The sequence below is a fragment of the Apus apus genome, chromosome 8, assembly GCF_020740795.1.
Source record: "Apus apus isolate bApuApu2 chromosome 8, bApuApu2.pri.cur, whole genome shotgun sequence".
In the NCBI taxonomy this organism is placed as follows: domain Eukaryota; kingdom Metazoa; phylum Chordata; class Aves; order Apodiformes; family Apodidae; genus Apus; species Apus apus.
This window is the reverse complement of record NC_067289.1, coordinates 11742873-11769698: the sequence shown is the minus strand read 5'-3', so window position 1 is coordinate 11769698 and position 26826 is coordinate 11742873. Positions and strand designations below refer to the sequence as shown.

Here is a 26826-nt window from a genome sequence, read left to right as displayed (position 1 = left end):
GCAAGCATGTAAAAACATTTTCAAATGAGGGGAGGGGGAAAATTACAATTAAAAGCTGCATTGGGCATTCTAAATTCAGAAAGACAAGGGTCTGGGAGCAAATTAGGACTACACAGACGAAGATGACAAAGTGAGAACTTTGAATTCTAAAATATCCTTAATATAGTAATCTAAGAAATCAAAAAGAGCTCCGCTTCTTTATATGGCTCCACTTTTTGAGCTTTCAGAAAGAAGGGCCAGACAGTGAGTTAGCTGTTTTCCTCACCTTGCACTTGCATCAATTAGTTTCCATGACATGATGCAGGATGTGAGGGATACTAATTTTGCTCTTGAAAGTTGCACATACTACCTTGCCCAGAATTATTTTTAGTTGGTACAAAATATTATTTTATACACGCATTGAAGTATTACTTTCCTTCATTATTGTTTAGTAATATGCATACTTTTCCTAAGAGTACCTTTTCATGAGTAAGATTTCATGAAAATGAAGCATTATAGTAGTTGAAAAAAAAAAAAGTTTTCAAAGAAAAGGCAAGCTTTGAAGTGAGTTCTTGTAGCAGTAACTGAGGTTTTAATAAAAACCGTTATTTATGACAACAACACCGGATTTACAAAAACCTCAACAAGTCAATTTTAACTGCACTGGGAATAGTCAAACCTAATTCAAGAAAAGGTATCTAGAGTGAATACAGCTTAAGAAATTTAGCTGTTAAACCAAAAGATGAATATTCAGTAAAATCCACTACACTTGAATTCAACAGAATCGGGAATGATGCAAAACAAACTGCTAAGTTTCTAGACATTATTCAAATTAGTGTTTTCTTCTAGCATAAGCACAGTCTTAGAAGCTCTTCAAAGAGTAACCAAGGACCACTGAAATTTGTGTTTTGAGAATTATAAACTTCACTGCAGTATAGCATTTTTTCTTTATTATTTGTTTAGAAACTAATAAAATCATTTTCTTTGGTTTATGCATAACTACACTGGACTACTGAACTTTTATTTTAGTCAAGCTTTTATCCCCAAATTAAATTAATACAGATTTTGTTTGTTGTGTTTTTTTTGTAGCATCTCTCCAATTCTCAACTTATCTCTGTTAGAAATAAGAGTTTGCTCATACCATGCTAAACAGCCATGTGTGTATACTGGCATCAAGGGCGAGTTTTGTACAATAATTACATTAAGTGATATTTCCAATGGTAGAACTACAAAAGACATCAACTGAATGTTAGTTCAAATGACATTTCAGTTCATTATAATCTTAAAATAAACAACACAATGTCTAAGCATAGTAAAATAGTGTAAAACCCCCTAAAATTGGACAGTAAACATGGGAATCCTGCACTCACAGTAGGAATGTACTGCACAGCATTAACATGACAGCCCATTAAACTTGAAACAATGCACACAGCTAGATTTACCTGGATGTAAATGCCACTTCAGTGTGTTTAAACAACACAAAAATGAGACGATGTTAGGTAAAAGGCCTTTAAAACAGGCCATCAGTCTAACTTGACTTTCCAAGTAAGAACATCAGCTTCACAAAACTGTGACACAAATGCAGTTTTATGTAAAGTACCCTTTGACACACAAGCTGTCAATTATCTATCACAGTCTTTTTTGACCTACTCCCTTTTAAACAGTTAGGGAGAAGTGTCAATAGTAGCTCAAGTTTTAATTCAGTAAGTACCTTGTCTGTTTGCAAAGAAACATTGTAACACCATAAAATTCTATTTTTATGGTATTTAGAAAACTGATAAACTAGTTTATTTTTATTATTATTTTCTTTTTTTAACACATAAGTTCAAAACTTCATTTTCTATGTGTCTTTGCAATAGTGTTTCAGCCAGTGTTGCAAAAGATTTTCACTGTGGACTACCTCACGTTGTTACTCAACTGTGCAAGGTATTCACGCAGTTCTTTTGCTGCTTGGAATCTCCCGTATCGCTTCTTTGGGTTGGCACACTCATCCAGCAAGGCCTCAAGCCGGCCATCTTTGGCAATTTCAGCTGGGGGGTCATGAAGTAGTCCTCCAGATGTGCCACGCCATGTGGCATGTCTTGATAAAAGGTTCTGACAAATAGCATAATAATTGTGGTCCACAGTGACACGAGCACAAAGAATCTCTTTTGAGAACGACAGACAAGCTTCTTTATCACAGTCATCAAATTTGCTTTCATACCATACATCCCAGTTTTCAGGTTTATCTGTGAAATACAAGGAGACAGTTAAAAAAAAAAGTGAGAGAGAGGAGGAAAGAGCATATGTGCATCTGAATACAATCAGAAGCACAATACACAGCAAACTTTAAACAGTAAGTCAACTCAGTTTACATAAACTCTTAAACTTTCTAGTCTAAGACTGCATTTGATCATCTGACATGGTTCTGGCAAGACAAAAAATAAGGGAAAAGAGAGAGAAACAGAGACAGAGAGAGAAAAAAGAGAGAGAGAGAGGAAAAAAAAGAGAGAGAGAGAAAAAAAAAGAGAGAGAGAGAGAAAAAAAAGAGAGAGAGAGAGAAAAAAAAGAGAGAGAGAGAGAGAAAAAAAAAGAGAGAGAGAGAGAAAAAAAAAGAGAGAGAGAGGAAAAAAAAGAGAGAGAGAGAGAGGAAAAAAAGAGAGAGAGAGAGAGGAAAAAAAAGAGAGAGAGAGAGAGGAAAAAAAAGAGAGAGAGAGAGAGGAAAAAAAAGAGAGAGAGAGAGAGGAAAAAAAAGAGAGAGAGAGAGGAAAAAAAAGAGAGAGAGAGAAACAACAGGGTGAAATAGATAGCAAAGATGGGGAGGCAGCACACTGAACACATGAAATTGAAATTCATACACATACCAGAGGAGAAAACGTAGCACAAACAAGTATAAGAGAATGATTCACAGCGGAAGTTGAGAGAAAAAAAACCAAGCAGCATGATTTATTTTAGCACCATAGATTTGGTTTCTTCAGTTGTCCTGGGAACAAACACTGGCAAGTGGTTTACCAAAGAACAAAAAAAACATTGTAAAGTAATTGCCATAAACTTCTGAAATCTTATCTTCCGACCTCCTACTTTAGACATGGTACTAAGAAGCATGCCTAAAAAAGCAGACACATTAATATAATCTCTGAAGAAAGAAAAAGTTCAACAAAACAGATGGCATTTACATACATGTATAAACCCTTTTTATATATAATACATTACCAAAAATTGACAGTGTCACTAGTAGCATTGCTACAAAGCTTTTGGTAACTTAAAACCTGATTTACAGAAAATTCCTTATACAATACTACATAAAAGACTAGAAAGTGTTAGATCTCCTGAGTTTTTACTACTTTTTGTTACAAAACTTTCATCTTGGGTTTCTAGGTTACTGTCAACTTTGAGAAGAGGTCCTTAACATGAAGTCTCATAGTTTTATAGATCTCTTTTAGCACTGTGAGGTATAAAGAAAAATTTGTCTGTGTTTGGTAGTCTCTGAGCCAACTTGGTCTGCTCATTTAGGGAACATTGCAAGCCAGACTGGAAAAAAAACAAACAAGCCATACTGAAGGATGACTGCTAAAATGATAAAAATGTGATGTAAAATTTTTACCATAAACAACAAACTCAAGTGGAAAAAAAGCCAGTAAAGGAGAAAGGGAAAAGAGGCCAGTGCTACTGGAAAGAATGTACATACTCAAATATCTAAACAGGTGTATTAATCACTCTAGACAAAGATTGTTTCAGAAAAACTTTTCAGATTAAGGAAATCAGTATTAAATATCAAGTTTGTACAAAGACTGAGAACTTTATGTCCTCATTTGTTTTCTGTGTTCTTGATCAACAGACTACAAATCATGCAGTAAAATCCTAGTTAGATACAGATTAGTCTGAGAACTATAGACAACAGATGTGACACTTTCAGCATTCAGCTTCTGCAAGATGCTACTTGCTCTTACTCCATGTACATACCAACTTCTCAGAGTTAATTTGGTCATCTTTGTGACTGAGCAATTCAGACACGCTTCAAAAATCAGTCTTAAGAAATACTGTTTTAAGAGGGTGGAAAAAAAAATAAAATGGAAAAAAAAAAATTTTTGGTGTAGCCCATAAGTACTAAAGTAAATGTACTGGATACATGAAGGTTTTCTTGGTAGGCTCAGATAATTTTAATCTAAACTCTTTAGGAATGTATAATAAATCTAATACAAACTAAACAAAAACAAACAAACAAACAAACAAAATATCAAAAACCTCACCACCACCAAAAAAAAACCAACCCCCAAAACATACTTCGTTGTAGAAAAGCCAATGGATAGAAAACACAGTCTCAAAGTTAATTCAGCAGCACAACACACCGAGACTATTTGCAAAAGCTTAAAAAAACACCTTCACCAAAACAAACTGGAATCTCTTGGCCTGCTGCCACAGACTTCTGCAGCATCTCAGGTTTCATGTTCAATGCCTCTAGCCCTTAGGTCTGTAAAGTTTTCCTTATAAGCTTAAAAGGAATATAAACCCATGTAACACCACTTTGTCAAGTATCTCTCCTGCTGCCACTGCTTTGAGCTTCTACAGCTGACAGAAAGATGAGCAAATTTTCACATTTCCCATTTGGAAACAGCACTAGAATTACCCATTCCTTCAGTTCCATTATTACAGAGCACCGACCTGAACAAGGGAACCAGAGACAGGCTATGTAACTTTGGCAAAGTGGGTGCTAAGACTGTCTTGTCATTCACAGAAATTAGAATGCCAAGACTTCTGTCCTTGGAGATGTCTGGAAAAGACAAAAGGAACCTCTCTCTTTCGGTCAGCCAGCCCATCTGTCTATTTGTCCGTCCGTCTGTACCTACTCCTCCAGCAACAAAATTCTCTCCTCCCACCCCCACCTCTCAATTTAAGCAGGATTACAGAGATTTAATGCATATGTAAATCAAGTTCAGGCAACCTCAACGCTTCGTAAAATTGACAAATTGGTCAAGTTAACCAGTCGTCTAATTGCAGAAGAAAGTTAATTAGTTTGTTAATTGGTCATCCAGTAATAAAGCAAATAAAATGGGTATTTAGCAACTACACATACTTTAAATACTGTGCTTGCAGAAAAAGAATCAAGTAACATGGGATGAGGGAGGAGAAAGAAGTGACTTACTCTGTCTGATTAACCTTTTGTCTGCAACCAGAACATTTTCTGCATCTACAATAATTACTTTCCCATCTCTTGGTCCAACTGCAAAGTTGTCAAAGCTGACATCAAGGAGGTAGAGTGCAAATTCAAAGTCATTATTTGTCAGCTGCTCAGCTATTTCCATTAATTGCCAGGCCAGATCCACTCGTTTCTCCCATGGTGCATTAAAGTAACTCCACAGCTCTTCTCCAACGTAATTGACTGCCACCATCCTTCCGCACGCTCCCAAGTACTTCGCGAATGGCCAACCCTCATCAGATGGAAAACTCTGTATATGAAAAGATTTTTTAAATTTTTCATTAATATGAAACTGCTCAGATTTTAAAAGGCTGTTCAATGAAATGTAGAAGAGACACCTGTACCCATCAACACAACATTTCCATATACTTTTAAGTTTTAAAGGGAAACAAAAACCAAAACAACATGTATTTATGTCAACAAGAGGCCGTGCTGGATTTCTAAAGGGAAAGACTTGTGTTTTCACATACACATGCACAATTCCACCCACTATCTCTTTCTGTTTGTGTTTTATACACATCTGTTGTACAAACACAAGTGCACTTCATACCAAAATAATTTTGTATCTGAAAGTTTTAATTAAAAACTTTTTTTTAGTAAATTAAAGGGAAAAGCTTTAAAAAGTGACATTGCCTTCCTCCTACCACCCCTGCCTTCTCCTTCCCCCCAAATGACTGGATTCCTTTGAGGATCTTCTCACTTGAAGATCTTGCACAGAAAAGAATACAGAACTGATCAAGGTATAAGAGAAAGCTTAGGCTGTAGTACTCCTTCACAGTCTACTTCTTGATTAATAGCTAAAAAGCACTTTTGTTTTGATATAATTACAGGATTTAATAAAATGGTACGTAGGCCCTACTTGAGGTCGTATCTACAATGAAGGCTAACTTGTATCTAGCTCCCAGCAGTTTACTATGCAACAAGGATGACTATCCAGTCTTCAGTCTTCTATCTGTAGGCTTCAGGGCAGTTTCTGAAGGTGGTAAGTAGGGGTAAATATCCACTAGTTCAAGGTAAGTCAAGTGATACATTCCACAGTTAAGAATTGGCTATTAGTTTGTTTTTTCTTTTTTGCTTGTTTTGTGGTTAGCAAAATAACCTTTGAACAAATGAAGTGTGCACTAATTCAGTGTTCCTTACTTATTCTACAAACAAACAAAACAAAAAATGCATACCTGTGGCATCAATAAACACCTCCAAAATGAGATTTCATGCACATTTAACATTATTCAGTCCTGGATCAAAACAAACCAATATGCAAATCACTGATGTCCATCAAATGAAATTTGTTATTTAGAGAGGAACTTATCACTTCACTCAAAAAGAAGCAAGGAGGTGTTGCTGCTAAGAATCTCCAGAGAATGCTGGGCAAGCAAAACTTTTTCATCCCCATGAGTAGGATCAAATGGCATACAGGAAAATTCAAAATAGTGCCTACCAGTACCTATCAGAAAAAAGCCATACAGCTTAGTATTGAGGCAACCGTATGTACCTACCAGTTCTGTACCCATGCGAATCTTATCTTATAAAACCAAATTTATATCTTAAATTGGAGCAAATTTACCTGATTACATTTTCTGATAAACACAGTTTAACTGATTTCACCAACCATGCACAACATTTTTCTATTGCTGCATTTTATCAGCACTCAATGCAACATATTCAATTCAGTTACTATAGCAATGACACATTTTTTTATTTAAGTATGACCTTGGATCTCCTTTTTTCTTCCACCTCTCTCCCTTCCTACATTCCAATTCTGCTCTGCTTATGCCTTTGTCTCCCTTTCCAAATACAAACTGAATTACCAACAGTTGAATTTGTCATAGGTCATTCTACCGTTGGAAGCAAAGGTGTCTGTCCTTCCCAACCCATCAAGCACACTCACTTCAGTCCCCTCCTGCATGTCACTATGAAAGCAAAGGAGCTGGTTCTTGAGGGACTGCTGCTCAGTTGGATTCGTAGCCTGACCCAGCTCATCACATTGCCACATCATGTTAGTGCTGACAAAAGGAAGGGAGAAGGCCTGAATAGCCAGGTGCAGAGGACAGGAAAGGAGCTAAGAGGACCTTTCCTTTTCAGCAGCAGCAAGGACTTATGTAATGGATTAAACTGATTTTGAAAGTCCAGTGTACACACAATGGTACACTTATCTTCAAAGCACATCTATTATGCTTCTTGAACTGCATACACTGAATTTTATTTCACACAAGAAATTCTAGGAGCAGTTTGGTTTATTAAGAAGTGGAACATCCCAAATACTACTAGTAAAATATCTGTGTGCCATACTGTTACACAGATATATTTAGAACTCTGTGGCAATAAAAAGATCTTTTGACAACAGGAGTGCAGGGAATCCTGCCAACATCTGCACATGTACAAACAACATCTCTCTTTTGGCTCCCCTTCAACTGACATGTAAAAGCCACATCTACACTTCATTACCCAAGTCAGTAGCCGAAGAAGGGAATAAAAATATGTCCAAGAGCCTCATTCAGCAGTTTTATATCCACTCAGTGAATTTGACAAGAAAATTAATCAAAATGCAGATCTGTTATATTTGCCAGCAAAGATTTGTAACTTTTTGTACTATTCTATTTTAAAAGCATCTTTCTAGATGAAATTGCAGCTAACTTAGCATAAGGATAATTTTTTCTTCATGCATTAAAATTGTGAAACATGAACACAAAATTGTATGGTCATTAAACAGGTTTTCAATGTACAAGTTGCATTTAGAAACAAAAAGTTTAGTAGAGAGCTGACAAAAATCTCAGATTTCTGTGGAGTAACACGTAATATATTTTTCTTGTTTATTTTAATCCTCAAATTATTATTAGTATAAATATTTAATTAGATAATCTCTACTTGAATAAGCTATTTGAAGACTTAAAAATGTGCATTTGACAATTAAGACAAAAACTAAGCTCTTGTTCAAAACCAGACACAGCTATCTAAGAAAAGAATTTGCAATTCTGATGCACCCACACACATTTTATCTGTGAATATACACAAAATGCCATGGAAATGGCAGACAATTAAGCTTTTAAAAGTGTTTTAGAATATAGTAATGCATATGGAAAACTAAAAACAGGTAGCTTAATAAGTTTTTCCTCATTAAAGTTATCTTTATTCACAGAGAAATAAGTATAATCTTCTAACAGAAAGATGGAAAACAGTAAATATGACAAAAACTTCTGCTACATCCATTCCCAGTTACACATCCATAAAAAAATATTTTAGTTGCCTTAATTAGGGTAGCTAAAAGATATCTCTCCAGGCAAGGCTTAAAAACCTAAACAAACTCTCTCAAGGGGACAAAGGACATTTTGTTCCTGAAAGAACAATACAGCATTTATGTCTTTAAAAAAAACCCACACTGTAGTCTCAGAGTAAATATTGAGAACAGGGTAAATTTATCATTTTCCTGAACCATAAAGCACACTATCAGTGCATTTCTCTTCCTCACCTCCATCTGTCTAAACATTAGAAGATATACAAATCTGCCACTGGTTTTGAGTGTTCAGAGCTGTGAATGAGATTATGCAGCGAAGACTCATCAGCTTGGAGCTGATAAGGCCTATTGTAGTCTGCAATAACACAAATCCCTTTTGAATTAAACACTTTAAAAGAATATTCGTTTATCATAATTGAGCATATAATTCATCCTAATAATCAAGTCCAAACAAAAGACAAAACAGTTTAAGTAACAACTGAAATCTTTCAGCTACTGTTCGATGTACCATTAAAAAATGTTTTTCATTTTCAAAACTACTCTAGAAGATGCTACATGTCACTACTATTTGTGTAAAGTGAGTTCTATCTAAAAAAGACTCCAACCAACCAACATGCTACACCTTAAATATGATTACATTTAAAAATATATGCAAAACAGAGCAAGGACTTTTCTTCTTACTCTTTTTGACCCTGAAGACCTTAATGGCAAAATGACACTCTTTGTGAACCCTTTGCTAAAATCATCCTGCTAAACTCTGTTTGCCCAGGCACAAACTGGCATGGCAAGCAGAGTTTAAATAATATGTTATTCCTCAAAAGGAAAAAAAAAAAATAGTTCTCTCACAGAGTAATGTTGATTCTGCAGTGTAAACAGAAGTAGCTCTTGTATTAGTCACCAATGCAAATAAGTAAAGCTCTGGAACCACAAAGAGCTGGAGATCACATTTTAGAAAGAAACTTTTCAGAGCAACAAAAAGGTTAAGAAGCACAGTCTAAATGCAGATGACTTCTTTTGTCAGGAATTGAGCTGCATTCTAGAAGGTATGTATTCAAATGTATTTGTGAATGCTAGTGAGTGTAATGAAAACAATTTCATTCTTGACTATATGCCAAATTGTCTGACATTCAACTAAAACTCCCACAGAAGCAGATAAATATATATAGCCCCCACACACAGAGTGGGGAGTGGATTTCATTAAATATTCCAGATATTAGTATTCCCACTTAAATTGTATTTCTTTCATTTTTTGACTGTTGTTCAGTTTTATTACACTTCAACCAGTTACTAAATACAGTTCATGCCAATAAGAAGTACTTACCAGGATTCACTGACACATTATAGGACAAAAATACACAGACAATTCTAAATATAAAGCCACTCAGAATTAGAAGTTGCTCAATTATTAGGTTAGACACTTGAATGCTAAAGCTGTACTTCACAATGTTATCAGAGGTATGGAATTTCTCCAAATTAATGAATAATAATTAAATGGAAGAACCACAGTAAAGTATGTCATAGTGGTGATTACCTGCTCAAAAAAGTTTCAAAAATCAGTCATTCAAAAAAGTCTGTTCAGCTTAAAGTTGCAATAGATGAACATGATCACTATCTACTTTTCATCCGTTATGACTCTGTAATACATCACTATAAAGAAGTCCTAGCAGAGATGGACTACTCTTATTTCTGAAAGTTAATATGTAAAATTAAGAGACTAAAACAAAGGCTGAATTACTTAATTCAGGGAAGTAAAACAGAGCTCCTCCTCTACATCAGACATACTGGAAGCAAATGGACAACATTGGTATTTCAATGTTTGAACGTGGGGCTACGCACTTTTTCTGTTACTGAAAACTGATCAGAGTTACAATGTATCCGGAAGATTTCTATTTAAGTCTGTATAATGATTTCTCAGAAGCCTCTACAGTAAGACTGTCATTCATGACAATACATACCCCACAATAATCAACAATTTCTAGACTATTCTAAAACATACCTTAGACTTTACTTACACACCTTCACTTTAGGAAAGTTTCACCAGAAAGAAGGAAAAAAATAATTCTGATCATTTAAGGTACCTAATTAACATGACAAGTATGAGCCAGTTCTGGTCTAATATGTATACTCATATGTCACTGCAAAAAATAGCTCTTCAATTTTTAGTACAATCAAATCAGTGGAATATTCTTGTAAAATGAGGCTACTTGATTTTAATTCAACAAAACAATCATTTTTTGTTTCTTTTTTAAAATGTGCACAATTGAAATTGTGGGACAGACAACAAATTAAGATCCTTTCTCCACAATACTTAAAAATACGTTAAATGGTAATTAAGATAGAATAAAGCCTCACTGTAACACCTAAAATCTAAATCCTTTGCTTTCTTAATTATCTTTTCTACAGGTATCAGTTGACTGATCTGTGGAAGAAAAAAGAATTTTAAGAAAAGACCTGAGAGAAAAAGAAAACAAAAATCAATTTACACATAAAGTAGCACTGGTGGAGACATTCTTTAAGCTGAGTTTATGTTTACTGCAAAAGGAAAAAAATAGGTTTCCAACAAAAAAAATGGTGGTCCAACTGCATGGGAGTAATTCAAAGGGGGGAAGTCATTATTTATAATAATCTTCAGCAGACTACAGTGATTCTTTAAAATGAACTAATATATCAAATTGCAGCTAATTGAAAAGCCTCAAAGCAACTGGAGATAACATGACTGATACCAACCGATCCAGTAACAAAACAACTAGGTTTTAATTTCTTCATAAGGATCAGAGGAAAATATTAGACATTTAAAAATACTGAACACTAAATACTACTCAGTATGTCAGTATGTATGAGCCAGGCATTAAATAATAGAAGTCCTCTAGGAGACATACCAGGTAGTGCAGGTAACTGCCTTAAATCCCCGGGGTGGCACTTAGAGCAGGAATTATGTATGAGAAACATCAAATCAAGTAATGAAGAAAGTTTAAAAGGCACCAACTCTTAAAACTGAATGGCATTCTACCCATTCATTTAGAATAGAACTACAGAAAATACCCTATGACTAGAACAGTGTGTATGATAAAAAAAAGAGAGAAATCCCAGGCAGGAAAATTTGCCCATTTACTTCTTATCAAGTTATGCATGAATCAGCAAAACAATTCTGTAAAACATCTGGTTAAATTGCTACTTTGAGTGAATTCAGCACAAGATATTATTTCAAAGAGATCACAGTTAATGTTTTAATATATGTTTACCATATGTCAATTATTGTTCTTCTCATAAAAAAACCAAGCAGAAACCCCAAGGATTACATGAAGAAAAACCAGAAGAATTTTAGGTTATGTGGCAACAGACTGTTCATGCAGAGTAATTACTCTAGGAACAGAGATCCAGCTATTCTTCGGGGGATGGGGGAGGGTGTGTTTGTGTTTTGTTTGTTTTTTTTCCACAAGGAATAACAATGATCAGAAGCAGTTAGAAGAAACAAAGTCATTAAACTTAAGTATTAGAAAGCTAAACAAATATCTGAGACAAGGGCAATGATTCACACCATCCATTACAAAATGCAGAAATACTGCCATTTCTCATATAGGTATTGGAACTTCTCTTAAGTGTCAGGAAAATAAGTCTTTGAGACTTGGAGTTACATACAAGATACAAACGTTCACCATCATTCTTAGAAAAAAAATCCATTTTAAACAGGTTGATAAAAATGTACAGCCTGCAACAAAGCTGCACTAATGCACTCTGGATATAATTCAGACGCATCCTGTAGCTTGAAAAAACCCCACGTTACTTGCAAGCATTTTATTTATCTTTATTTTAATAGCAAAGTTTGTTTTCAGAGCAAGCTTGAAGTCTGCATACAAAGAAAATGCAGTGTAATTTTAATACTGCATCTGGCAGTACTGTAGACCAATGCAATAGCCAGCCTGAAGGCAAGCCTGAGTATTGCAACACCAGCTCCAGATGTGCTTCTGCCACAACAATTAATACAACCTCTGTGCCTGTTCCACCGGGAAAGATGTAAACTGTCTTTTCAGCTAACCAAAGCATCTTAGGAGAAAAACAACCACTTTACTGAAAAATACCAAGTTATTTTCTAGAATTAATTCCTTACTTCTGCAACAGCAAGTTATACTGGTTTCCCCAACTCCCAGAACAGGAAATTGTCTACTTTCCCCTGGGTGGTTTTTTTTGGTGTTGTTGATTTTGGTGTTTTTTGCATGGTTATGTACAAAACTTAAAACTTTACCACAGGGCAACGTGTGGCTGCATACTATGGCTCACAACATGGCAGCTACAATGGCACAATTGCAGCTTGAAAACTGTTAAGCTCTAACTCTGCAGTCTGGAGGCTGACAGAAATCAGTGCACCAACTCTATGGAAAACAAGAAGTATGTCTAGAAAATGGTTATCTATTTCCCCAAATCTTTCAGTTGTACTGCTTTCATTTTGGAAAAATCTTGTTAGGAACTGGAGGGATTGGGGAAAGAAGAATTTTCGTCAAAGGCTGAACAATCTTAGCCTCTATGGAAATTAACAACAGGCAGCAAACATTTTTGGTTGTGTAACACTAAGTTTATGTTTCTATTTGTCAGTGAAGATGAAAATTGATCAAGTTCCTTCATAAAGCTGAATAACATCCATAATTTGAGCATGTAATGGTTAAAAAAGTTTCTCCATTACAGCTAATTTTAAAAGACAAACTAGAAGGTGGGTGGTTTATAAAAAGGATAAATCTAATCACATCCATGCTGGTTCTATGAGTTCTGCAAGAAGTTAGAATAGCACTCAGTCTGTAACCCAATTTATTTTTAAAATTTTGCTATTTCTTCACAGGGCAACTTTGGCCAACCTATCTTTGCAAGTGTTTGACTCACAGTCATCATACTCAGTTATGCATCAGATGCCATGCACCGATCCTATCCTCCAGGTGACTCCTATTTAAAATACTCTGTTTTTCATTAAATGAGTTGAAGGGAACAGTGGCAAGTTTCATTGCAGCTTTTGTCTGAATAAGCTGTCCCTATTTATATAGAATATTGGTTTAGATGTAGCAAATTTTGATGACAAATCAGAACTTAATTCACTAACAAATATTTTCCTCTATTCCAAGAAAGGACTAGTGGAAAAGAGGAAAAAAAAAAAAAAACTATCAGAAGTTAAATCTTAAACATTTACGCTTCTAGTTAAAAAATTGTTTCCTCAACCATCGCATATAACTTGTTTCATTCAAATGTGAATTAAGACAAAAAATGTGAGAGGATTTAATTACTGACTAGTTCAGCAAGATTCTAAGGAAATAAAATTGCATTTTAATACTCCTAAAACATGTAAACTGTACTGAATAATAATGCAGCTGTCCTTCCATTTGCTTCATGAAGTTAAATGGCAAAAGAGGCTGAATTAATCACTGAGTATACCTATGCAACTGCTTAACAAATGTGGATAAAGAAGGTTAACAAGAAACCTAAACCAGCACAAATACTGAGTTAGGATTACAATAATATATACAAAACTGCTGGTTTTATGCTGTTCAAAGACTCGTAACAGAAGTCCATCACGCTATGGGTTAAAGCCCCAGCTGAAAACTTCCTACGATAGGCAGCTTATGACCAACACCACTTTAGGAGCAATCCATACCCCAAACAGGCTTCAAACTAAAATCCCAATCTCTGATAAAAAGTCTTATAATCTACAAATTGCTAGCACTTGTAGATTATTACAGTGAATTTTCTATCATAAATCAAAGATCAAGCTTTAAATTCAGGGCATATTTACATTTGGGTGCTCCTGTAACTTAATAACACATAACTTTAATGCACTGAATGCAGAATTTAGAAGTTATCTCTGCTTCTAAACCAAAACTGTTTAAAACACTGTCAGGAATAACAGTCATAGTAGTGTTTCAAGAAATGCTCATAGCAAAAACAGCAATACTTTTCCTTGTGCCTTCCAGTGACAAAAGCATTGGTTAAACACATCAAGTATTTATTTATTTATTTGTTTACCATTAAAATCTGAATCCTCACATGATGTCATGCAGGTTTCCTTTCTTGGAAGCAAACGATTTTTAGAAGAAACCTAGAAGTCTCATTTCTGTGCCAAAATCTACCCTTACCAATACTGCAGAAACTACAATGTAAGATGTTTTATGTATCTTTTGTATAAATACAAGTAAACTCATCAGTTCTCTCTTCTGGAAAATAACTTCACCTCATTAAGAGTGCACTGCATCTTGCTGTTGCAATAGCTGTGTTACACACAATTATCTGCTCCTTACGTGCTTCTAGGGCAGAAGCTGAGGATGGAACAGTATGTGACATGTTAAGCAAACAAGAAGATTTCATTCAGATTCATATATTTCAGATATTTCATTCCCAACTGAGGGAATGTTCTCAAACCTTCAGTACCAAAGCTGACAAATACTCTTTCGGAGAACACATTAGGAATGTTTCGACACACAAAGCTGGCCTGAAGTATCCCAGAAATATTTTTCAGGGTATGCCTATTCACCAAAATTTACAAGACTCTGCAAAACACTTCTGAACTCCTAACAGGTGACAGACTTTACGATACTCTTGCCTCCCCTTCCCACCAATGTCACCTGCTCTGCTCTCAGCAGCACCTTCGCTAGGATAAATGACAAGCAAAGTGCTTAAACTCACATCCAAAGATTTTAATCTCTTCAACAGCTTCACTTGACAGTCTCAGGGCTCATCCGCAGCTTCTCAAGAAGCTAACTGGAATCAAGGCTCTTCCATCAACCAGTGCTGCCCACTGCCTTTGACTGACCCCACAACAGTAAATGCTGCAACTGTGCCATACCCTTTGTCTGTAAGGATTATACTCGCCCCACAAACTGTGAAGAAACATACAGAGCTGTTTTCTGGCCATCTAGGTCTATGCTCAGTATGCTGGAAGCAGTGTTCAAAACTGTGAAGTTGTATGAAATGCAGCCAAAATAAATCAATTCCCAAAGAATTTCCAAATATACTCAGCAAAGCAGTTTTGATTTTCTTAAGCGGAATTTCCATTTTCACTGTGCTCAGGAGCAGCTTCAAGGTAAAAATGGAAGACACGTACTGTACCCTAAGTCTCCTGAGAAGCAAACTGGAAACATGGGGAAAAAAACCACAACATCTATCCATGGAGAGACTGAAGGGCAGAATACACACTACCCAAAACCATATTCTTAATTAAGTAGTTTTCACAAATGTATTTTCTAGAACTTGATCAGTAAGTGAATTTGCTAGAGGGTAAAACCTGCAGCACTGCTTTTTGAGAATTAGATATTTCTTGGCCTCTTATTAGAGAAACAGCCAATGTATAAAAGAGTAATTATGCAGTGATGCTTTCAAATGTATTTGCAAATATTCTTTTTTATCATACATCAGATAAAGACAAGGACAGTCCAGTAGTTAGACAAAACAATTCTAAGTCCAAACTTAAACACTAAAAGAATACTTGGAGTTCCCTCAATGGTGTAAAGGGATGAAATGCAAAGCTCCCAATCCAAACAGACGTGCAATAGAAGCAGCAGACTGGTGCCACAGAATAAAGCATCTTCCTACGTTATTTTTTGCCTGAAAATGTACATGACATGTTAAAGAACAAATTTCGGGTCTGCACACATATCCAGTCCTCCTAATGGAAGAATATAAAGTATGTAACAATTGAAAAGAGAATATTGTTTATTTGTTGCTCCATTTTCAGGCTACAAAACGCCTATTTCTAATTTTTACCAACAGGGAGACAGAAATTGTATTAGTTCACTTAAGAATACGACACAGCACGAGAGTCAGTTTTTGACAGGCACAACAGCATTACAGGAAAGTCTCTACGTTTTATCTATTAAACTAAACCCTAAGAAACTAATGACCGATTCCCACAGCTGCCTAGGAATGTATGTATTTACAGGAGACGCCATAGCACTGAAGCCTAACACTCAACTGTAGGAAAGGCACTAGCAAGCACCTGCCCTGCAGCATCTCAGCCCGCCTGCAGCCCGCGGAGCAGCTGCTTGCTGTCACCCTTCGCTACCGAGGAGAAAAGCAAGCTCCCTGCCCTGATGAGAAAGGCAGGAAGGATAAGGAGTCAAAGCACGGCAGCACCAAGAAAGGCAAAGTCTTTGAAGAAAGAAAGAAAAACTGCGAGACTGAGTGAGGTAAAGAAACGCCTCTTGCCCCGGGTAGGACGCGGAGCCTCCCTCCTCAGCCCACCCCGCTGGTATCTCTACAGAAGAATCGATGCGAGGGCACAGATCTAGAGGAAGACCCCAACGTTCCGCCGCTGTTCGAGGCCAGCTGGTCAAGCAGACCCCGGCCGCGGCAGGGCAGGGGGGTGGGACGGGGCGTCCAGCCGGGGCCCCCCGGGCAGCGGGGCAGGCCGTGCAGCACCAAGGAGAGCAGGCGGGCGAGCGCCCACCCGGGCAATCCCGCCCCGCCGGGCGCCACCGGGCGCTCTTACCTGCAGCACCAGCGGCTCGGGGTTGAAGGCGAGGGTGATGAGGAGCTGCATGCGCTCCGAGTCCTTCAGGTTGCGCAGCAGGAAGCTGCCCGAGTCCTTGGTCTCGGCGTAGCGGCGGACCAGGCGGTCGAGCAGGCGCTGCGAGGGGCAGTGCACCAGGTCCGACCAGCCCTCCACGGCGTCGGGGGTGAGGAGCCGCACGTCGCCGTTGAGACTGGCAAACTCGGTGGCGTGCAGGGCCTGCAGGAGGTCGCAGCGGCCCCTGCCGGTGGCGCGGCGGCAGATCTTGGTGTCGATGTCGGCCAGCTCCTGCGCGGAGCCCAGGCGCTTGAGCACGACGCGGCGGCTGCCCTCGCGGGGCTCCCCGTAGCGGGCGAAGTAGACGTTCTTGACGTTGAAGAAGTCGAAGAGACGCAGGCGGCCCCAGCTCTCCAGCCGCAGCTGCCCGTTGAGGAACTTGCGGCACCAGCTGGTGCCCCAGCAGGCCGGGCACTTATTGAGCTGGAGGAAGCGCCGCTCCGACAGCTCGTTGCGCTGCAGCGAGGCCAGCAGCGAGTGCGTGTTCAGCACCAGCGCCGCCGCCAGGCTGCCCAGCACCGCCAGCTTCACGTAGCGGTACAGCCGCCCCAACTTCAGCGACACCAGCCGCAGCATCGTCCCGGACCGGGCCAGGCCGGTCCCCCCCCGCCGCGCTCGCTCCCCGCCCCGGCCGCGCCGCAGCTCCGGCACCAATAAACTCTCCGCCTCGCCGCTCGCCCGATAAAAGGCAGCCAAGTTACTGAGGGGACGGCGGGGAGGGGGAAGGGAGGGGAGGGGGGGAGGCGCCAGCAGCCCGCCGGCCCGGGAGGCCCCGCCCCCGGGGAGGCCCCGCCCCCCGGGAGGGCCCCGCTCCCGCCGCCGCGGAGGAGGAGGAGGGCGCGCGCCGCAGGCCCCGCCCTCCCGCCCCGCCCCCCTGAGGAGGGGCCTCGCGCGAGCGCGGCGGCCGCGGCGGTTGGCTGCACGTGACGCGGCACGGCCGCGTGCAGTCCACGCCCCCCCCCCCCCCCGAGAGCCGAAGGAGGGGCCGCCACGCGCGCGCTGTGGGAGCGGGGAGGGCGGGGCTCGCGGGCGGTTCGTGCGCGCGCTGGGGGCGGGGCCAAGGCGGGGCGCCCTGGCCGCCTCCCCGGCCTCGCGAGCCGCCCGGGCGGGCGGCGGCAGCCGTGTCCGCCATCTTGTCCGCCTGCCCCGCTGCCCCGGGACGGGGCCCGCCCCGGAGCCCTCGGGCCAGCGGCGAGACCGGCCTTGTTGCTGCCGCTGGGGTTCTCATCACCCGGCGCGGCCCTGCCCGCCCCTCCGGGCCCGCCGCAGCTCGCGCCTCAGCGCTGCCGCCCGCCCGCCCGCCCTGAAGGGCCGCCCCGGCGGGCCCGCCCCTGTCGCCGGGCACGGCTGCAGCAGCGCGGCTCAGCCCCGCTCGCTGACACGTACCGCGGCGCCCGGGGCGCCCGGGCGCGGGGGGACCCGGGCTCCCCCTGGGGCAGGCACGGTCTGCGGCGCCGGCACGGGCTGGGCCCGGCAGGAGGCGGGGGCCGGAGCCCTGCTGCGAGCCTGGTCACGGCGCTTTTCGTCAGGAAAAGAGCACAGAACTGAGGTTCGTGCAAAACGCCTCCTACAATTCTGTGTCGTTTACGAACAAGCGCTCCAGTAAACCCAGCAGCCCAAACCAATTGGGTTGGCTGGGGCCACAGGACAGGTTTTCCAGTTTGGAATTCCCAGTGCTGGCACGGGCAGCTCCCGTGCGATCACCCCGTCCCGGCTCTGGAGGGAAGGTCCTACCTGCTGCCGCCGCCCGGCCCGCCGGGAGGTTGCGCGCCGCGCAGCTGCCGTGCAGCCCTGCCCTGCGGCGGTGCCGGTGTTGTGGCTGCAGGTTAAGAGCAGAGAAAAAGAGATTTAAGATAGAGGTCAAAGTCTTAGTCTCTTTCAATACTAGCTTTCCTAAGGCGAGCCTGTGCTCTCCCAAGTTAAAGACAGTCTTTATGCTGCCTGTTGTGTCCCAAAAGCACAGTAGGAATATGATAATCGGAGAAAGAGCTGTAACAGACTGAATAGTTTCCAGTTACTTAGTTCCCATAATATGTACATGCTTATTACCTAGAATACTGGAAATACAATTGTATTTTTACATTACCATGTACGTATCTCCTATGTACTCTGTTTTGACATGTATACATATAAAAAGAGCTTAAAGAATCCATCATACGGGGATTTTGTCGCTGTACTGACTGTGTACGGTGAACCTGCTCCTTTTTGTGTGTATCGGGCATGACCATATCTCATTCACCATGCCTGGTTAAATGCTGTTTGTAGGGTCAAATTATCCCATCAGCAAGTTCTAGGCCACAAACCACTGGCTTTATTAGAAAATAAATACATACACATAACAAAAACATATCTAGTCTTCCTTAACTCAAGTCTTCATTTATGGACACACTCCTCATGCAACATTTTAAATAATAATAATAGATAGTCAGAGCTGATTTTTTTTTTCTGGATATAAACTCTAAACTCACTAGTCAAACATATTTACATGTTGGTAGTGTTTTTTCATATAAAAATATTTAGCCTGTAACTTATTAAGTCACTAACAAAACCACATATCAACAAATAGATTGAGTTAATATTTATTTATACATTACTTCTATCTCAAGTTTTCTCATTTGCTCATATATAGGGAAACAGCTTGATCTTTCTGAATATTTTAATCTTTACTAGATAAAAACGTCATTTCAAAGTTCCAACAGCAATGTAGTGCTCTTAAAGCATTTAACATTGCAAACCCATAAACAAATAAATCTGCTGTTTCTAAACAGATCAGAAAACTTGTTGTGGGTTACATAAAAGTTGCTGTTATTTCTGGTTAAACTAGACAGATAAACTAGACAGATAAACTATAATAGATGTATTTCCTGTTTTTTTCTAGAATTGCCTGATTTCTTCTGACTAAGCTTCAAAATAAACTACAATAGTTTTCCTGTGAAAACTTTGTTATACATGACAATGTCATTCTTCAAAGATTCCAATGACTGGAATGAAAATTCAGACCATCAGTGGAGTGCAAGTGCATGAAGCTTCCCAAGCAGGTTAGTTTAGTTACAGGGGGCTTCTTTGCAGGAGCTCAGCAATAGGGTCTCAGTTTGCTGGATATTATGAAGTAATTTTTCTTCCAGTTATGTACTGTTGCTGGGTCCATACATGGACTTTTTGCATCTCCCATATCAATGTTGTGTTGGGAGTAACACACAGACCTTTAATGTAAGCAAACATAATCCCACTGTTTTCAGAGACAGCAAGAGGCTCCATGAAAATCACAGACCGTATGGCTTCAGAGGCATCTTACACAACATTAAGTTATCAAATGTATTGATTTGAAAGAAGAGTTGAATAGATACAGGCCTTTAAGCTCCATAATTAGAAAGCAAACCACCACTGAGAATGTAACCAGTTCAGAATGAAAAGCTAGTCCAGCCTTGTAAATGCCTGATAACAGACTGGCTGAGCAGGGCACTCCACTCTGAGCTCTTGTATTTCAAAGTACAGAATGAGCAGCTGTCCAAAGTGACAGCTCTCTCAAAATCCTTGCAGATACTGCAAAATAGTCTGGAGTATTGTTTTGTTTTTTGTTTTCTAATTGTCTAGAAACTCACTCACAAAATCACCTTGCCACTTTCAAAGCAGGGATCATTGCCCCTTTAACAAGGCCAAGTCTGAAAGATGTGCCAGGAAGAACAATTCTAAATTCTGCACCTTTATAATCAAGTTTCCATATTTCTTTCCCATGCACCAGACTAACAGCAAACAGCTACTTCAGCAGTATGTGTTACAGGAATGGCTGCAGCTGGCATGCCTGAGGTTTCTGAATATTTTGCCTTATTATGTTGGGGGATATCCACAAATTGGGACAAACATTCAATATCCTCAGACATCTTTTAAACTTGATCTCTTTGCAGAAATGAGAACATATTTGAATGGATATATGGCTGGGCTGTGTAAACTATCCAGCCAACCATCTATTCCAGTTATTTTATAGATCAAGAGGGGCACTGTTTGCAGCTGCCTGAGGACATGTAGCATAACCTCTGGTCTGTGGTCTACCTCCTGCAGATTCAAAATCTATTTTACTATGTTTGTACCACTTACTGTACAGCAAAATGAAATTAGTATTGTGGTTCTGGATAAAAATAACACCTGAAAGGTCCTTTAGGTTAATCTGTCATATGGGAAGTGGGAGTGTCCTTTAATTTGTAAACAATTGCAGTAAATTGGTGTTTCAGTTGTTGATGTGCAATATTAATTCCTGCTTAGACTGTAAGCAAAAAACATTAAAATGCAAAAAATGCAACAAGGCTCTTTTTTTATAAATAATCAGTTTTTAACTGGGTTGAATTTATGCACATATAATAAACATGCAGCAACATAACACGGAAATAGTTTCTTGAAGAATTTTTCCCTTGAGTAATTTGGTGATTTTCCTCAATTTTTTTTGCCTTTTAATTGCTCACTGAAATTTATACCCTTTGTACAGCTGAATAATGTTACAAGTTATTTTGCTGAACCAATGTCCTAGCAAATGTGCGTTATCATCATGATACATTTGCTGATTATAACTCTGAACTTGAATATCAAAATGTGTAAAAGTATTTGTAAGTTCCCCTTTCTCTTGTCTCACATCCTCAAGTGTGGATTCAGGATGGTAATTATTTTTCTCCTTTAAAGTTAACATCTGTTTCTATTCTGTTTTCATGCAGTATGTTCTTTACATTGGTGCAACAATAAGATGACAGTGCTTATGTTATTGTGTGAAGTCTGTTTAATTTGTTTCTCTTGGAAATTTTGAAATGTCTCTATTAAAAATTATTTATTTTGCACAATAGTTTTACCAGAAACACGTAAGATTTCAGTGCAGAATTTTGCTACTTTAACGTGTAGCTTGATTTCATTAGTTCTATGTGTAGCATATAGCATTTGATACATGTTTATTTAAATGTATCATTGCTTAATGTGGATTTTCAAGTTTGTGCTGGGAAGGTTTAGGGGTTTTTTTGGTCTTTCTTCCTACATACCGCTCAATAATCAGTCTGTAAGTTTTACTTTATAGTAATTTTCATGGCATGGAAATTGTAGTCCCCTGAAAGATTTTATTCTTTTTGTCTTACTTATATAAGTATGAACCTGATAAGACCGCACTAAAATTAACAGAAGATCATTGATCGGACATTGGCTTTGACTTGTCCCAGATCTGATGTTACTGATTTCAAAGGTTTATTTCCAGATTGGAAGAAAGGAACTGAAAACCAACCCTCTAATTTATTTTATCATGTTCCTTCCATGGTGACTGTTCATTTGTTAGTTATCTTGTAAAACAGTGAATATCTGTAATACAGAAAACCACATGAATGCTATTGGTAACTTTTGCATTCATCTTTATTAAAGCCACTATTATTATAAATTAATCTGTAAGTGACTATGGAAATACATTGCTATGGTAACTATGATCCACAACAGCAGCTTGCTTTTCATTGCTGTGGCATTTTATATGTTATAGATCATAATGTCTCTTCTGTCAATTTTACTATGTTTAAGCCATAAAAAAACATCAGCATTTAAAAAGCTACACATCTAATGTAAAATTAAGCCAATCTATGAGTTGGGCTAATTTAGTCTTTCAAGATTCAATCTTAGAGTTATTGAAGATTAGCTAAAGCTTTAGCTTTAATGTTATTTTGTGCCATGAGAAATAACTGCACAAGGGGTAACAACAAAGTCTTTTCTATATTGTTTTGTCAAATTCAAAAGATGAGAAGATTTTCCAGTAAGTCATTTCAAAATATGTTTTTTAATTCATTTTTATAGTAAATAGTTACAAAGTTCTCCTCCCTTGCCAGCCTTTCCATGAAGAATATATAATTGTAGCTTCTGTTCCAATAGGCCAGTTTTTCCTTTTTTTTTTTTTTCCTTTTTTTTCCCGTGTGCTATACTCAAAGAACTAAAATCCAGTCACTTGTCCTCCAGTTCTACACTGTACTATTTTAGTTTTTCAGAGATGTCTTTAAATCTCAACTATGCCATCCTGCTGTGCCATTTAGATACTTCCTAAACAGTCTGTCTTTCAGTCCAGGAGGCAGAGGAAGTACTAAGTGTGTTCCTTACGTCAGTAAGAGTAAAATAATTCCATTAATCTTCTTAACAATCTTGAGAGAAGTATTTTCTGTTATCCCTGCTTTAAAGATGAGGAAAATACAAAACATAAAGGCTACAAGTCAGATTGAAATTTCTAGTATTGCTTATAGAACTACAGTATTACTTGGCATAGAAGAGAGTCAAAAGAATTAAAATTTCTCGTTAAGGTTCACTGTGGTGCTCCTGTTATGTTCTATATAAAAAAATTGAAACTTGGACTGGAAAAGGTTCAGAGAAGAGCTGAAGGGTGATAAAAATATAGCTTAATTACTAGGAGTGATTAAATAAACTAGGACTGTTCATTTTGAGAAAAAGAGGTCATGAAAGGATATAATAAAAATACAAGATGATGAGTGTAACAGAAAGGCTGGTTTTGTCTCTGATGTTCATCACCTTTTCTACTGCAAGAACTACAAGAACCAATTAAAAAACCCACAAACTAAGCTAGTGGGATCTTGTTTCAGAGCAATAACATGAGTACTGTAATGGGTAGCAGAGCTGTGGAACTCCTTGCCAAAGGGCACTGCAGTCCTAGGTTCTAAGTAGGACTGGGCAGGTTCACAAAAGAGAAGGACATGGAGGCTAAGTAAGTACACAGAAACTGTTATTTGACTTTGGAAGTCCCTGAGCGGAAAAGGATTATTCAGGTGCCTAAAGCCTGCAGAAGTATTAGGCAAAACCACATATCCACCCTATTCCTGCTTCTTCTTAGGCATCTACTGCATGGATACAGTTAATGACAGGATACTGGTCTACATGAATATTTGGTTTGGCCAGCTAGGTTTGTCCTTAAACGTCCATACCCTGTAAACAGCATTGCCCTTCAATATGTAAAAGAACAATAAGGTATTTAGTCTTACTGTATTTGGGTTTTAGACATGAAACAAATGCAAATATTTCAAAGTTATTGGTAGATCAAGTGGGACAGTAGGTCCATTATTATTCTGTTTATGAAACATTGCATTATTAAAAGCTTGATCTTCAGTGTAAGATGAAGAGCTCAAATGCTTGCTTTCATGTCCACTTATTGACATATTTTTTAAAACTTATTTTAAAGTTTCCTGCCACTGAGATGAACCTTCTAAAGGATGTAGTCCTCTTAACTGCACTTTGCAAACTTTCAAGAGTAGGGAACATAATATAAAATCACTGAGTTTATTAAAATTAAGTCACACTGGATGAAACAATGAAACAGCTGGTGACTCTGAAAGTACCACAGCATTGAATTGTAAAATTTGACTTAAAAAATGCTGCCACAAAGGACACTACTTTTTTTAATAGTTGAGGTTTTTTCTGTTTCTTTATGAATATAGCTTAAGGTTCATGACACCCCTGCAGCCCCCCAGTAACAAAACATGGCCATATAAACCCAATCCAGAAATCTTGGAGGAAACTAAATATTTTGAATGTGCTATACTTGCCAGACAATCTTAAATCTCCACATGACAGATGAATAAACAACTATCCAAAAGGAAAAGAGAAATTAAATAAATTTTACTGTCAGAAAAAGTATGTGCAAGAACAGTTTATGACAGATAATGAGAGTGATGGGAAATAGTAAACTAAATTATAAACTATGATAAAAGGAATTAAGTTTTAGTGAGGAGAGTAAAATGCAAAGAATAATGACAGAACATACTGTGTCCAAATAAATACATTCAAAATATAAAGTTAGATGTAGAAAAAATAGAACACAGGTGGGAATTGGTAGATAAGTTCAAGCCTTAGCATCTCAAAATCTTAAAATGTTCCAATGCCATCTGACCATGAAGACACATTTTACTAGCAAATATATTTATGTGCTTAAAGTTCTGCTGCATTCAGAAAGGCTGAGCATCTCTTACAAGCTGTAGTCCCTTCAGAACTGAAAACAGTAAGCAATACTTTGCAGTGTCACCTGAATGGCTTAATTCAGTAGGACGAAGGACAGAAGGACACATTTACTACGTGTGTCACATCCATCAATTAATGCTACTTACTTGTCATCCTGTCTTTGCACTGTATAGGCCCCAACAAAGGATTTTGCCTCCACTTTGAAAACCAAAAAGCAGTATGCAGCATTCCCTGTAGTGATGGCCTTTGTGAACACAGCCACAAGAGCCCAAAGATTACTTTCTTGGGCATCTGCCAGACTGAAAAGTCTGGGAACTTGGCCCATCAGGATTTTTGGGTTTTCTTCATTTTGTAAATAAAAATTCAATGTAAAGGAATCTCTTAAATCTCAGTAAGTTTATAAAAATAATGAAAAAGCAAATCTTGAACAAAGTAAAAAAAAGGTACCACTTACCTTTTTGTCTTCAAATGGTTTTAATATGGCTGCCAATATAACTGTGTCTTTAAGTAAAGCTTCTGTAATACACTGCATACTCTATTGTAAATAATTATAATCAAGGGACTAAATGAATAATTATAATCAAGAGACCTCACCATTTTAAGAATTTTTGCTAATGAAGTGAAGATCTGAAATTGGCTTCTAATTAGAAGTCAAGATTAGGCTTTCTAATTAAAGGTTTGAACACTGAAAGTGATACCCTGATCCAATAATTTCCTACGTGCCCCTTCATAACTATAGATACTTCTTTTCCTGTGAGAACTCATCCCACCTTGTATTCTCTTGCTTAGGTCAGAACTGAAGTCACAGACATCATAGCTGCTGTCAGAACTACCTCAATGTTCCAGATGCAGCTGTATGATTTCCTTAAAGGTTCAAGTGTAAATGATAAACAAACCACTCACTTAAAACACAATTCTATCTGATAAGTCAGAGCATCAAAAAAGTATGTGTTAAAGGAACAAACAATAAAGGGTTTTTTTTTAAGGCAGGGAAGGTTCACTGGCTCAATGAGAATAAGACTACTAAGAGAGTTGAGAGGTTTTCTTCTGCTTGTCATATAAAGCTTTGATTTTTATGGAATGGAGAAAATCCCTGAAAGGTGAAATGAGGCTTCTACATCTTACAACAGCAGATAAAACCAATCTAAGTTTCATTATTAGTATGTGAAAGAGAATACTTAGAGACAGAACCTGGACAATAACAAACCACACTAAAAGATAAGGATTTTTTTTTTAAATTGTATGAGCCATGCTTGCACAGAAAGGTCTGACCACGTAGGAATTCAGCCCACCTCTTCTCCAAAAAAAGACAACTAAAACAAGAATGTAAGTTTGTTTCGTAACTGTTAAAAATGTTATTTAGTCCAGAATCATCACTGTGACCATATGGGAGCTATGAGAAGTTCCAAGTTGTCCCATGAGAAGGATTACTTTAGTTTAGGAAAAAATCTCTCTTAAAGTATGTGTCTAACAAAAGACAAAAGCAAGTTGCTTGCTTGTCTCCAGCAAGGAAATAATTTTCCAGAATAATTTTTACATTGGTTTATGCATTCTTTTCTTTCTTCTTAGTCAAGCAAGCACTGACGATTCCTAAACATTCAGTAAAACAACCAAAATGCCTTGGAAGCAGATTTCTCTTTCAATGTTGCAGGCTGGGGTTTTTTGGAAAAAAATGTTGCTGAGATGCAGAATACACTGTGCCACAGTCAGCAGTAGTCAACTGTAGTCCATGACTATTTGTTTAGAGCTGGTATCAGCTCTGAGTGTGGAGGCACAGCTCATTCCCAGCTATCAGGAAAGTACCACAAAGCCATACGACTGCTGTCGCAAGACTTTACAGCAAGTTGGTAACAAGCCTAGATGGGCAGGACTGGGGTCTTGTGAAATTAGCTGAAGGCAGCCCAAGCTGGACACACTATCACCAGAGAAATG

The 26826-nt window shown here is 38.7% G+C and overlaps 1 protein-coding gene across 1 annotated transcript; it reads right to left on the bottom strand.

Annotated features, from left to right (window-relative positions):
- Positions 1–912: 912 nt before the first annotated feature.
- On the bottom strand, positions 913–17564 carry DIPK2A (divergent protein kinase domain 2A). Its single transcript, XM_051626701.1, has 3 exons — positions 16849–17564; positions 5102–5405; positions 913–2207 (listed from the first exon to the last, which is right to left on the bottom strand). Exons 1-3 carry the CDS (start codon positions 17500–17502, stop codon positions 1876–1878), a joined length of 1290 nt encoding a protein of 429 aa, XP_051482661.1. The 5' UTR covers positions 17503–17564; the 3' UTR covers positions 913–1875.
- Between the last annotated feature and the right edge of the window lie 9262 nt (positions 17565–26826).

Coding starts and splice junctions, on each gene's coding strand:
- DIPK2A (XM_051626701.1), bottom strand. CDS start 17,502: ATGCTGCGGCTGGTGTCGCTGAAGTTGGGGCGGCTGTACCGCTACGTG. Junction 5,406..16,848: donor CCGAGCCGCTGGTGCTGCAG/GTAAGAGCGCCC, acceptor TTTCATATACAG/AGTTTTCCATCTGATGAGGG. Junction 2,208..5,101: donor CAAAAGGTTAATCAGACAGA/GTAAGTCACTTC, acceptor TGTATTTCACAG/ATAAACCTGAAAACTGGGAT.